Consider the following 13,924-nt stretch of genomic DNA (forward strand, 5'->3'; position numbering starts at 1 on the left):
GCCCTTTCAGGGGCCATAACTCTGTAACCCATAATGGGATCTGGCCGGTTCAAGAAAGGAACCAAGATCTTATGGTGATACAAGTTGTGTGCAAGTTTGGTTAAAATAAAATCATAAACGAAACCACTATCGTGCAGACATGAAATTGTTGACGCACGAGACGCACGGACGCACAGACGACGGACGAAGGGTGATCACAAAAGCTCACCTTGTCACTAAGTGACAGGTGAGCTAATAAAAGAGAACTGCCGATTCAGAATTTCAATGAATTGTCTATTACCAATCTACTTACTAAAATATGCACAAAAATAAAGGTTCGACAGTGAGCAAACGGAACATCAGTCATTGTGCACATTACCAGCTATATGGATGTATTTTTGGGCATAGGAATCGTCCCACTTTTGATAAAATACGCCGTTTACATCATTATGCCCCCCTTCGAAGAAGGAGGGGTATATTCTTTTGCAGATGTCGGTCCGTCGGTCCGTCGGAATGCAGACCAATCCGTTTCCGGACAATAACTCAAGAACGCTTGGGCCTAGGATCATGAAAGTTGATAGGGAGGTTGGTCATCACCAGCAGATGACCCCTATTAATTTTGAGGTCTGTATTTTAAAGGTCAAGGTCACAGTGACCCTGAATAGTTAAACAGTTTCCGGATCATAACTCAATAACACTTGGGCTTAGGACCATGAAAGTTGATAGGGAGGTTGGTCATGACCAGCAGATGACCCCTATTGATTTTGAGGTCAGTATGTAAAAGGTCAAGGTCACAGTGACCAGGAACAGGAAGATGGTTTCCGGGCAATAACTCAAGAATGCTTGGGCCTAGTGTCAGGAAAATTGATAGTGAGGTTGGTCATAACCAGCAGATGACCCCTATTGATTTTGAGGTCATTAGGTCAAAGGTCAAGGACACATTGGCCAGGAACAGTTAAACGGTTTCTGATCTTTTTGTCCAAAACCACAGGGCCTAGGGCTTTGATATTTGGTATGTAGCAAAATTTAGTGGTCCTCTACCAAGATTGTTCAGATTATTTCCCTGGGGTCAAATATGGCCCCACCCCGGGGGTCACATGGTTTATATAGAATTATATAGGAAAAAACTTTGAAAAACCTCTTGTCCAAAACCACAGGGCCTAGGGCTTTGATATTTTGTATATGACATAATCTAGTGGTCCTCTACTAAGATTGTTCACATTATTCCCCTAGGGTCAAATATGGCCCCACCCTGGGGGTCACATGGTTTATATAGACTTATATAGGGAAAAACTTTGAAAATCTTCTTGACCAAACCACAAAGACTAGGGCTTTGATATTTGTAATGTAGCATCATCTAGTGGTTCTCTACCAAGTTTGTTCAAATTATCCCTCTAGGGTCATATATGTCCCCGCCCCGGGGGTCACATGGTTCATAAAGACTTATTTAGGGAAAAACTTAGAATCTTCATGTCCATAACCTAATCAATTACAAATTTGGACGACATGTATAGTTTTGAGTGGCAAGATGAACCTTGACATGAGTTGACCTTGATCTTGACCTAGTGACCTACTTTCACATTTCTGTAGCTACAGCCTTCAAATTTGGACCACATGCATAGGTTTGTGTACCGAAACAAACTTTAACCTTGTTATTGACCTAGTGACCTACTTTCACATTTTTGAAGATACAGACTTCAAATTTGGACCACATGCTTAGTTTTGTGTTCCGAAATAAAATATGACCTTGATTTTGACCTAGTGACCTTTTTTTCACATTTCTCAAGCTACAGCCTTCAAATTTGAACCACAAGCATAGTTTTGTGTACCGAAATGAACTTTGATCTTGAGATTGACCTAGTGACCTACTTTCAGATTTCTGAAGGTACAGGCTTTAAATTTGGACCACGCGCTCAGTCTGTGTTTTGAAATAAAATTTGACCTTGATTTTGACCTAGTGACCTACTTCCACATTTTTCAAGTTACAGCCTTCAAATTTGAACCACATGCATAGTTTTGTGTATCGAAATAAAATATGACCTTGATTTTGACTTAGTGACCTACTTTAATACTTCTCAAGCTACAGGCTTCAAATTTGAACCCCATGCATAGTTTTGTGTACTGAAATGAACTTTGATCTTGAGATTGACCTAGTGACCTACTTTCACATTTCTGAAGCTACAGCTTCAAATTTTGACCACATGCATGTTTTTGTGTTCTGAATTGAAATTTGACATTGATTTTTTTACCTATTACCTACTTTCACATTTCTCAAGCTACAGCCTCCAAATTTGAAGCACATGCATAGTTCCGTCTACCGAAATGAATTTTGACCTTGAAACTGATCTAGTGACCTACTTTCACATTTCTCAAGCCACAGCTTTCAAATTTGGACCACATGCACAGTGTTTTGTACCATATGAAATTTGACCTTGATTTTGACCTTGAGCTAGTCTTGAAATTTGGAACATTAATAAATGGCTTAGTGGTGGGCGCCAAGATCACTCTGTGATCTCGTTACGTTAATAGGTTAAAGGTCAAGGTCAGATTGAACCAGAACGGTAGAACTTTTGTTTACAGTGAGCATATAATTTTTGTTCCTTATGCAATTACTGTATGCATCAAGGGGGGCATTTCGTGTTCTACGAGCTCTCATTATCTTAAAGGTGTTGAAATAAATTCTCATTGGCTCGAAAAAATTTCCATGGGCCAAGCAAGTCTGAGTGGACTGTACTATATTTTGTAAAACAATTATTAAATTAAATATAGATATTAACTGGTACATCTCAATATCAAAAACAGCAACATCTGAATTAAAAGTCTTTCCGTTCGTCTGCAATTTCGTGTCTGGTCCATAACTCTGTTATCCATGAAGGGATTTTAATATTACTTGGCACAAATGTTCCCCATGATGAGACGTGTCATGCGCAAAACCCGGACCCCTAGCTTAAAGGTCAAGGTCACAACTGGAGGTCAAAGGTCAACAGGGCTTTTTTCCTGTCCGGTCCATAACTCTGCCATCCATGAAAGGATTTTAATATTACTTGGCACAAATTACCTCATAATAAGACAATGTGTCATGCACAACTTTCAGACCCCTAGCTCAAAGGTCAAGGTCACACTTGGCAGTCAAATGTTAATATGGCATGAGCAAGGTCTGTTTCATGTCCAGTCCATAACTCTACCATCCATGAAGGTATTTTAATATCACTTGGCATAAATGTTCCCCATGATGAGACGACGTGTCATGCGCAAAACCCGGACCCCTAGCTCAAAGGTCAAGGTCACATTTGGAGGTCAAAGGTCAATAGGGTTTTTTTCCTGTCTGGTCCAGAACTCTGTCATCCATCAAGGGATTTTAATATTACTTGGCAAAAATGTTCCCCATGATGAGACGACGTGTCTTGCGCAATACCAGAACCCTAGCTTAAAGGTCAAGGTCACACTTGGAGATCAAAGGTCAATGGGACATTTTTCCTCTCCGGTGTATAACTCTGTCATGAATGCAAAACAGGATTTGAATATTACTTGGGACAAATGTTCACCACTATAAGACTGAGTGTCATGCGCAAGAACCTGGTCCCTAGGTTGAAGGTCAAGGTCACACATAGAGGCCAAAGGTCCGATACAAGAATGACTTTGTCTGGAACACTTCTTCTTCATGCATGGAGGGATTTTGATGTAACTTGGGATAAATGTTCAACACCATGCGATGGATTGTTGTGCGCAAGAACCAGGTCCCTAGGTCTAAGGTCAAGGTCACACTTAGAGGTCAAATGCCAAATTCAAGAATGACTTTGTCCGGAGCATTTCTTCTTTATGCATGGAGGGATTTTGATGTAACTTGGCACTTGTACTCTTGTTTTTTGAATTTTCGATAAAACTCAAGATTAGGCTTAGGAATATGTAGATTAAGATTATTTGTTGATCTGAGATTTCGGTTATGTAAAGTTGAAGCAAATTGAAATTTTTCTTTCATGTAGCATGGCGAGTTTTCTTCATTTAATGATTTGTAAAGTAAAATAGCTCTTTTGTACTCAACTCTGTCGTTAAATTTTATCCATTTTAATTCTTTGAAAAGAGGGTCAGATGGTGCATCTGCCTCTTTATCAAGAATAATGCGAGCTGCACGTTTCTGAAATTTTATCATTCTCTCAAGAAGTTCATTTGAGCAGTTTCCCCATATTGAACAGCAATAGTCTATATGGGGTAAGATGTAAGCATAATTTGTAGAAAAGTTTCCTGGCATGTATATAAGAAATTGTTTTATCCGTAAAAGAAGATAGATATTACTGTCAGGGTTCATACAGACAAGGCCAAGTCAAATTCAAGGACTTTTCAAGCACTAGTCTTATAGTTTTCAAGCACTTTCCCATTATGATAAGAATTGCGATTCATGCTCCGTGACGAAATGACGCCATTTTAGTCAGGGGAGACAACGCTAACAGAAGGTACGAAACATTCGTACCCAAACTTCGCTTTCGTCCTGAACACATTCTACCTTTTTTATAACGGCGTTTTCGTAGCTCTGCCCATTGCTCGAAACTTGGCGATTTTATTCTAAAAGATTTATTTTTGATTTTCAGGGAGATTTTAATTGTCTAGCATACGAGAAAATAAGAAATTCAAGTACTTTTCAAGGTCTTTGGGCAATATTCAAGCACTTTTCAAGACAGATTTTGTTTTCAAGGACTTTTCAAGACTGCCCTTCATTTTCAAGTACTTTTCAAGCCTGTGCGAACCCTGACTGTTGCATTTCTTTATTGTTTGTTCCACTTGTAGTTTCCAGTTAAGGCAATTATCAACTTGAACTCCAAGAAGTTTTTCAGATTTAGTGAACTCTATATCAGTGTTAAGTAACCGAAGAGGTGCATTTGTTGGTGCTTGAATGTCATTTTGGGTCTTTTTGGAGGCTGATATGTACATAGCTTTGGTTTTGTCTGTATTAGATATCATTGCACTATGATTGCACCATTCTTGAATAGAGTCTAGGTCTTTTTGAAGTTTTAAGTTTAATGTTTCAGTTGAATGCCCCGTAGCACTTATGGTAGCATCATCTGCAAACATATCCATTTCTGAGTGTTCAAGATGTAGGGGTTAATCATTTATATAGGTAAGGAATAAGATGGGCCCTAAGACAGATCCTTGAGGGACTCCAGAAGATACATCCAGAGCCTCAGAAAAGGTGCCTAACACAGATACTTTCTGAGATCTTTAGGTTAAGTATGATTGAATCCACTGTAGCGTATGGTTTGAGATATTGTAACAACTAAGTTTTTCAATGAGTAGTGTATGGTTTACCAGATCAAAGGCTTTTGTTAAGTCTAGAAATATGGTTCCAACAAGATTATTGTTATTGACTTGCTCAATCCAGTTGTCTGCTATGGATGTTAGACCAGTTTAACAAGAGTGATTTGTTCTAAACCCAGATTGTTTTTGATGAAAAAGGTTATTGTCTTCAAGAAATTGTTTAAGGTTATCAGAGACATGCTTTTCAATGAGTTTTGATAAAACAGGTAAAATAGAAATGGGTCTATAGTTATTTTTATCAGATTTAGACCCTTTTTTGTGGATTGGGATAACTTTAGCCATTTTAAATGCAATAGGGAATTTAGCTGTATCAACACTAAGGTTAATGATTTTAACTAAGTGTCTTGAAATAACATGGCAGCTTAGTTTTAAGAAACGAGCACTTATTTGGTCAAGGCCAGTTGCTTTGCTACAGTCAAGGGTTTCAAGCATGTTCCTCACAAATTTTTCGGAAACTGGGGAAATTTGAAACATTTGGTCAGTTTTAGACAATGTGAATTATGATTTCTTAATAGGGTTTTGTATGATTCAGGATAGCTATCAACATTAGGTGCTCTTTTGAAAATATTGGTAAAGAATTCATTAAACTGTGCTGCACTTTGATAAGGATCAGTAATTGGATCTCCATTATCATCATTTATGTAATGAGTTTGAGTATTAGTATTTTTCCCTGATAAGTGCTTTAAATTTTGCCACATTTTCTTTGTGTCTTTTTTATTTTCATTGACCACTGTGTTGAAAAAAGTTTTTTTAGCATCTATTGTTAGTTGCTTTACTTTTGTACAAAGTATTTTATAATTCTCATAATTACCAGACTTCTTTGCTTTATCCCTTTCTTTAATTGTTTCAGCTATTGTATTATTGAACCAATCAGGTTGATTAGCATGTTTAACTCGCCTTGTTATATGTGGTGCGTGTTTGTTTAAAACTGACATAAAAGTATTAGTAAAATAGTCTAGGGCATCATCAGCATCTGTAAATATGTCAAGGACAGACCAAGGTTGATTTTGTAATTCAGTTAAATAGTTGTCTTCATTAAATGTTTTCATGCTTCTATAAGTTATTACAGAATGTACAGGTCCACGTTTTGGCTTACTTCTAGACTTGCGCACAAAACAGACAGGATAGTGATCACTCAGTGTGAGGACTGGTACATTATAACATGAATGTTTATTTCTATTTTTAAAAATTCCACATGATGTTGTATGCATGATCTTGCTCATGCAGTTGCAGTTTAATTAGGCAATAGAATATGGAAATTCATCTAAATAGTATTCTTATATTTTCAGATGCTACTCAGTGCTTAGTTGGAAACTAAACAAGAGGGCCAAGATGGCCCTAAGTCGCTCACCTGTGTAACACGCCATAACACTGTAAACATGTTTTACCTAGTGATTTCATGGAGACAAATATTCTGACCAATTTCCTTAAGATTGGACCAAAAACGTGGCCTCTTGAGTGTAAACAAGCATTCTAATTGATTTGACCTAGATTTTTACCCCACATGACCCAGATTAGAACTTGCCCAAAATTTCATGAAAACAAACATTCTGACAAAGTTTCAGGAAGATTGGAGCAAAAAAGTGGCCTCTAGAGTGTATGCAAGCTTTTCCTATGATTTGACCTAGTGACCTAGTTTTTGATCCTATGTGACCCAGATTTGAAATCGTACATGACTTCATAAACATTCTGACCAAAATTTATGAAGCTAGAATCAACAAGAGCACCGCCAAGTGGGGTAATATATGCCCGTAGGGTTACATCAGAGGATGGGAGCAAAATTTAAAGAACTTGACTGTTGAAGCCCAAAGGACAGGAACAACAAAAAGAAGAAATTCAAAAAAAAAACAAGAGCACCGCCTTGCGGGTGCTGACGCTCATCTGATTTTTTTTGTATAATAGAAATATTGTCCAACCCATGATTTTCTAAGTCTAAAAAGGGCCATCATTCTTGCAAAAAGCAGGATAGAGTTATGTTTCTTGATGTACAGTGTCCACTTATGATGGTGAAAAACTGTTGCAAGTTTTAAAGCAATAGCTTTGACGGTTTATGAGAAAAGTATACTTAAACATAATACTCAACCAAGAAAATGATTTTCTAAGTCCAAAAGGGGCAATAATTATTGCAAAAAGCAAGATGGAGTTATGTTGCTTGCTGTACAGGGTCAGCTTATGATGGTGAACAAGTGTTGCAAGTTTCAAAGCAATAGCTTTGATAGTTTAAGAGAAAAAGTTGACCTAAACATAAAACTTAACCAAGAAATCTGATATTTTCTAAGTCCAAAAGGGGCCATAAATCTTGCAAAAAGCAGGATGGAGTTATGTTTCTTGATATACAGGGTCAGCTTATGATGGTGAACAAGTGTTGCAAGTTTTAAAGCAAAAGCTTTGATAGTTTAGGATAAAAGCTGACCTAAACATAAAACTTAACCAAGAAAACTGATTTTCTAAGTCCAAAAGGGGCAATAATTCTTGCAAAAAAAAAGATGGAGTTATGTTTCTTGATGTACATGGTCTGCTTATGATGGTTAACAAGTATTCCAAGTTTCAAAGCAATAGCTTTGATAGTTTAGGAGAAAAGTTGACCTAAACATAAAACTTAACCAAGAAATCTGATATTTTCTAAGTACAAAAGGGGCCATAAATCTTGCAAAAAGCAAGATGGAGTTATGCTTCTTGCTATACAGGGTCAGCTTATGATGGTGAACAAGTATTCCAAGTTTCAAAGCAATAGCTTTGATAGTTTAGGAGAAAAGCTGACCTAAACATAAAACTTAACCAGGCAACGCCGACGCCGACGCCGACAACCGCTCAAGTGATGACAATAACTCATCATTTTTTTTCAAAAAATCAGATGAGCTAAAAATGTTTAGTCCAGAAAAAAATTCTTACCAGGTAAAGTTATTTCAAAATACATCTAGAAATTGGATGTACCATCCATGTTGTACCATAGAAAAGTGGTCTCGGTTTTTCCCTACTGCCAATAATAAAACAAAAGAGCCATGATGGCCCTATATATCGCTCACCAGAGTTGATCTGGCCTACTGACCTAGTTTTTGACCACATGACCAAGAGTTGAACTTGACCTAAAGATCATCAAGACAAACATTCTGATTAAATTTCATTAAGATTTGGTTACAACTGTGGCCTCTAGAGATTTCACAAGCTTTTCCTTTGATTTGACCGGGTAACCTAGTTTTTGACCCCACATGGCTCAGATTCGAACTTTACCTACAGATTATCAAAACAAACATTCTGACTAATTCTCATGAGTTTCAAACTTAAATTGTGGTCTCTAGAGTGTTGAAAAGATTTTCCTTTGATCTGGCCTAGTGACCTAGTTTTTGACCCCACATGACCCAGATTCAAACTTGACCTAGAAATGATTAAGACAAACATTCTAACCGAGTTTCATAAAGATTGAGTTACAACTGTGGCCTCTAAAGTGTTCAAAAGCTTTTCCTTTGATTTGCCCACGTGACCTAGTTTTTGACCCCATATGACCCAGATTCAAACCTGACCTAGAAATCATCAAGCCAAACTTCCTGACTAAGTTTCATAAAGATTGGGACACAACTGTGGCCTCTAGACTGTTCACAAGCTTTTCCTTTGATTTGACCTGGTGACCTAGTTTTTGATCCAACATGACCCAGTTTCAAAACATGACCTAGAGATCATCAAGACTAACATTCTGACCAAGTTTCATAAAGACTGGGTCAAAAATGTGGCCTCTAAGAGTGTTCACAAGGTTTTCCATTGATCTGACATACTGACCTAGTTTTTGATCCAACATGATTCAGATTCAAACGTGACCTAGAGATCATCAAGACTAACATTCTGACCAAGTTTCATAAAGATTGGGGCACAAATGTGGTCTCTAGAGTGTTCACAAGCTATTCCTTTAAACTGATTTACTGACCTAGTTTTTGACCCCACATGACCCAGTTTCAATCTTGACTTAGAGATTATCAAGACTAACATTCTGACTAAGTTTCATAAAGATTGGTTCAAAAATGTGGTCTCTAAAGTGTTCACAAGCTTTTCCTTTGATATGACCTACTGACCTAGTTTTTGAACCCACATGACCCAGTTTCGAACTTGACCTAGAGATCACCAAGATTAACATTATGACCAAGTTTCATAAAGACTGGGTCAAAAATGTGATCTAGAGTGTTCACAAGCTTTTCCTTTGATCTGACCTACTGACCTAGTTTTTGACCCCACATGACCCAGTTTCAAACTTTGCCTAGAGATCATAAAGACTAACATTCTGACCAAGTTTCACAAAGATTGGGTCACAAATGTGGCCTCTAGAGTGTTCACAAGGCAAATGTTGACGGACGACTCACGACGCACGCAGGACAATGACCGGTCACAATAGCTCACCTTGAGCACTCTGTGCTCTGGTGAGCTAAAAAGTTTCAAAATAAGCTATTTATAGTAACAAACAAGGAGCTGCATTCAATAAACTCTTGATGCCCCCGGTGGCATCCTTGTTGATACAAAGCAACCTAAGTCCAAAACGAAGTCAAGTTCAAGGTCAAGGTCAAACTGAGGTCAGGTGATGTCTGAAGATGAGGAATGGTCACAGGTTACATCTGCATTAGTATCAAGTCATTCTAGTTAGGGGTATTGATGCTAGACGAAACAGTCCCATTTGGTTAACCTCGTACGGACAGACGGATGGACGAATGAACGGACGGGCAGGACAATCACTTTATGCCTCCCACATCTGATGGTGGGCTAAAAATACTAGAAGTATGTTCTGGAACTATATTTTGTCTTTCACTGGATGTTACGCAAGCTTGGTAAATCTGCGCAATTCATGAAATGCACAGCAACAAATTTGTTATTTGCGCAATGATTTAAAGATTACTTTTTGAAACGGGCAGGGTAATAAATGGATACATTTAGCTAATAAATTCAATATGCAGTTTTCATTTGAATTTGTTAACATAATATTTACTATTCTGTGACATAAGGGCATAAAATTATTCACCATTATCATATACTTTATTAAAATCCTTCGATATGACTCCAGACAGACAGAAAGTGGAATAAAATGCTATGTAAACAGGTATATATACCGGTATATCTTGTCTTCTTTAACCAATCTGAATGAAACTTGCAGGGCCACAATTTATAGGGCCATGTATCTGTTTACATTTCTACCATGTTATTTTGAAATACTCCTAACCATGCTGGAGATATGACTCTAGATGGACAGAAAATGGAATAGAACACTGTATATGCATTATATATACATGTACAATGGGCCAAAAAATCTTACTCAGGCAATCTGACTGAAACTTGGTGGCATTTCCCTACAGCAATTAACATTTCTACTATGTTTCATTTAAATACTCCAAACCATGTCATAGAAATCGGATGGACAACATCAAAACTGTATCACTCCGCCTTTGGCATTGCATTGCAAGTTTGAATACCATAGATGGTGCCTGTTACCTATGAAAACTTGATAAGAGAACAATAAGCGTCGGTTCTATCCCTCACCTCTCCAAGATGTCATTTTCTTGAAGGGATAAAGTCAGTAAAGGTAAAGAATCATGGAATGCTATTTAGGTTTAACTGCCATTATGTAATTGTAATACTGTTTAAAATGGTGTTAAACCCATATCGAACAATTTAAATATACAACCAATCTAAACTTGTCACTGAATAAAGTGTGAAAAGTACTTTTATCTCTAAACAAATCACAACCTCATATAAAACATACCTAAATGCATTTGAACATCTTTGACATCTAATGTATTTGATTTGCGGTGTTTGGCAATTTTACATGATGAAGTCACCACACTCTCAATAAAATCATCTGCAATCTGCATCAGCACCTATAGCCAATATAAAACAACATTTTTACAATAAAAAAAGTCAGTTACATCTTAAACTGAAAGTAATTTTAAATTCAAAAGAGTTTGCAAGTGAACCACCATATACAGTAACAAGAGCTGTCCGTAAGACAGTCAATGCTCGACTATTCAGGAAGCAGAAGCAGGAAAATGTTACCCTAAATGTCAAAATATCTATAGAGTTTCAATCCAGTATCTGCATTAGTTTTTGAGATAGTAACTTGCATGCAAAACTTTAACCAGAAGTTTTAAGTTCAAATGAGGACATAATCTGACCAAAATGCACGTCAGAGATATGGGACTTGATGCAATCAACTAGTTTTATAACCCCTAAGGCACATGTGAAGTTTCAATTTAATATCTGCATTTGTTCTGCAGATAGTAACTTGCACGCAAAACTTTAACCAGAATTTTCTAAGTCCAAAAGGGGCCATAATTTGCCCAAAATACATGTTGAAGTTATGGGACTTGACCCAGTGAGGTTGATAATTGATCTAGAAAAAGAAAAAATAAGTTTCAAATCTATATGCCTTTAAGTAATAGCTGTATGTACTTGCACGAAAAACTTTAACCAAGTTGAAGTCCAAAAGGGGGCATAATTTGCCCAAAATACATGTCAGAGTTATGGGACTTGACCCAGTGAGATTGGAAACTGATCTAGAAAAAGAAACAAGAGGGTCATGATGACCCCAAATCGCTCACCTGAGTAATATGAGCTATATGTTTCAAAGGTCAAACTGATGCTAAAATATTTAGAAAGTAGGTCAGCAGGTCACATTTATGGTTACTGAAAGTCATTTTTTAGATCGGTATACAAAACTGTACAAGTCGTCCAAATTTCAAGACTGTATCTTAAACAAGAGGGTCAATGACCCTAAAGCGCTCACCTGTGTACAAGGCTTCAAGTTTGCTTGTATAAGTACAGAGTTAGGTTTCTTCTGTGTTAACCTATATTACATACATGTCACACACACTTTTGAACCTAGGGCAATAATTTGAAAAATTATGGTAGACATTACAAATCTGATATCACATGCCAAATATCAAGGCTCTAGCTATTATTGATTCAAAGAAGATTTTCAAAGTTTCTAATATAAAAGCCTATAGTAAGTACATGTCAGACACAGGGGTGTGGCCATCTTTTGACCTTAGGGCAATAATTTGGGCAAGTATGTTTACATAAAGGGAAAAGTGACCATGCCCCCTGGCAGCCATGTTTTTTGACAATTCTGAATAATTTGAATAATATTGGTAGAGGGTCACACAAGAAGCATTTGTGTAAAATTATTTTAAAATCGGGCTAGCAGTTTCACACAAGAAGATTTTTAAAGTTTCCACTTTATACATATAGGGAAAAGTGACCATGCCCTCTGGCAGCCATGTTTTTTGACCAATCAAAATAATTTGAACAATCTTGGTAGAGGTTCACACAAGGGCCATTTGTGTAAAATTATTCTAAAATCGGACCAGTAGTTTCACACAAGAAGATTTTTTTTAAGTTTCCACTATATACATATAGGTAAAAGTGACCACACCATCTGGCGGCCATGTTTTTTGACGAATCAAAATAATTTGAACAATCTTGGTAGAGGGTCACACAAGGACCATTTGTTTAAAATTATTATAAAATTGGCCCAGCAGTTTTACACAAGAAGATTTTTTAAATTTCCACTATATACATACAGTCTAACCCCTAGTAGCAGCCAGCAAGGAGAAACACATTTTGGCCGCTAAAGCGAGGTGACCGCTGATCGAAGGGGCAGCCAGAATATTTATATATTTCAGACTTCTGGCCAGTGTTCAAAGAATATACTGATGTGCATTTAACTTTGCAATACTAATGGTCTTCTTCGCCATCGACAACTCCAGCGTGTGTTATAGTAAACAACAAAAATTGTCATTTTCACAATTTCGGTAAAGGGAAACTACTCTACGCGCTTTTTGTCTAGACTAAAATCAAAAATCTCCATTACGTTCCGTAAAAGATCGGGTGGTTTATATTTCTTTTAAAACAAAATTTTACTAAATATAAAGTTTTTCCTTTCGGTAGCCATGGCAACCAGAGTTATGTATGGAATTCAATTCTTTGAATAATTTTGAAAGGGGACCACCCAAGGATCATTCCTATGAAGTTTGGCGTAATTCTGCCCAGTGGTTTTTAAGAAGAAGATTTTTTTTAGAAATTGTTGACGGACTGACGACTGACGACGCACACCGCACGATGGACATTGAGCAGTCACAAAAGCTCATCATGAGCCTCTGGCTCAGATGAGCTAAAAAGACGATCACACCTTTTGTTATCAGTTTGAATTGAGAAGCTCAAGTCATTTTGTATCTTCAACGACCACGAAGTGGGCATCTAAAGTCATACACTTCCATTTAGAAGACAAAATCCTTGTTAACACATAGAATTCCAACTAAGAGATCATAATCAGTAATTATTATCAAACTGCCGTGAAATAAACAATCCGTCGCTGAATTAACAAATGTACGGGAGGCAAAATCATTGACCGCTGACCGTGGATGAGGGGTGACCACTGAAGCGGGTAATAAAATAGAGTAAAAATCGACGGGGGCATCACAGACTGACTGTTGGGATGGGGTAACCATTAGGAGGGGTTAGACTGTAAAGGGAAAAGTGACCACGCCCCCTGGCAGCCATGTTTTTTGATGAATCAGTATAATTTGAACAATCTTGGTAGAGGGTGACATAAGGACCGTTTGTGTGAAATTATTTCAAAATCGGACCATTGGTTTAGGAGATG

The 13,924-nt window shown here is 37.3% G+C and overlaps 1 protein-coding gene across 2 annotated transcripts in view; it reads right to left on the reverse strand.

The window, feature by feature from the left end:
- LOC123551448 (transcription initiation factor TFIID subunit 12-like) overlaps positions 1 to 13,924 on the reverse strand; it is a 124,870-nt gene that overhangs the window by 27,009 nt on the left and 83,937 nt on the right. For both annotated transcript variants that reach the window (XM_045340389.2, XM_045340387.2), the window contains one exon: positions 11,027 to 11,141. In XM_045340389.2, coding sequence (XP_045196324.1) covers positions 11,027 to 11,141 — 115 coding nt within the window. The remainder of the gene's footprint in view (positions 1 to 11,026; positions 11,142 to 13,924) is intronic.

Source organism: Mercenaria mercenaria, chromosome 4 (genome assembly GCF_021730395.1).
Source record: "Mercenaria mercenaria strain notata chromosome 4, MADL_Memer_1, whole genome shotgun sequence".
Taxonomy (NCBI): Eukaryota; Metazoa; Mollusca; class Bivalvia; order Venerida; family Veneridae; genus Mercenaria; species Mercenaria mercenaria.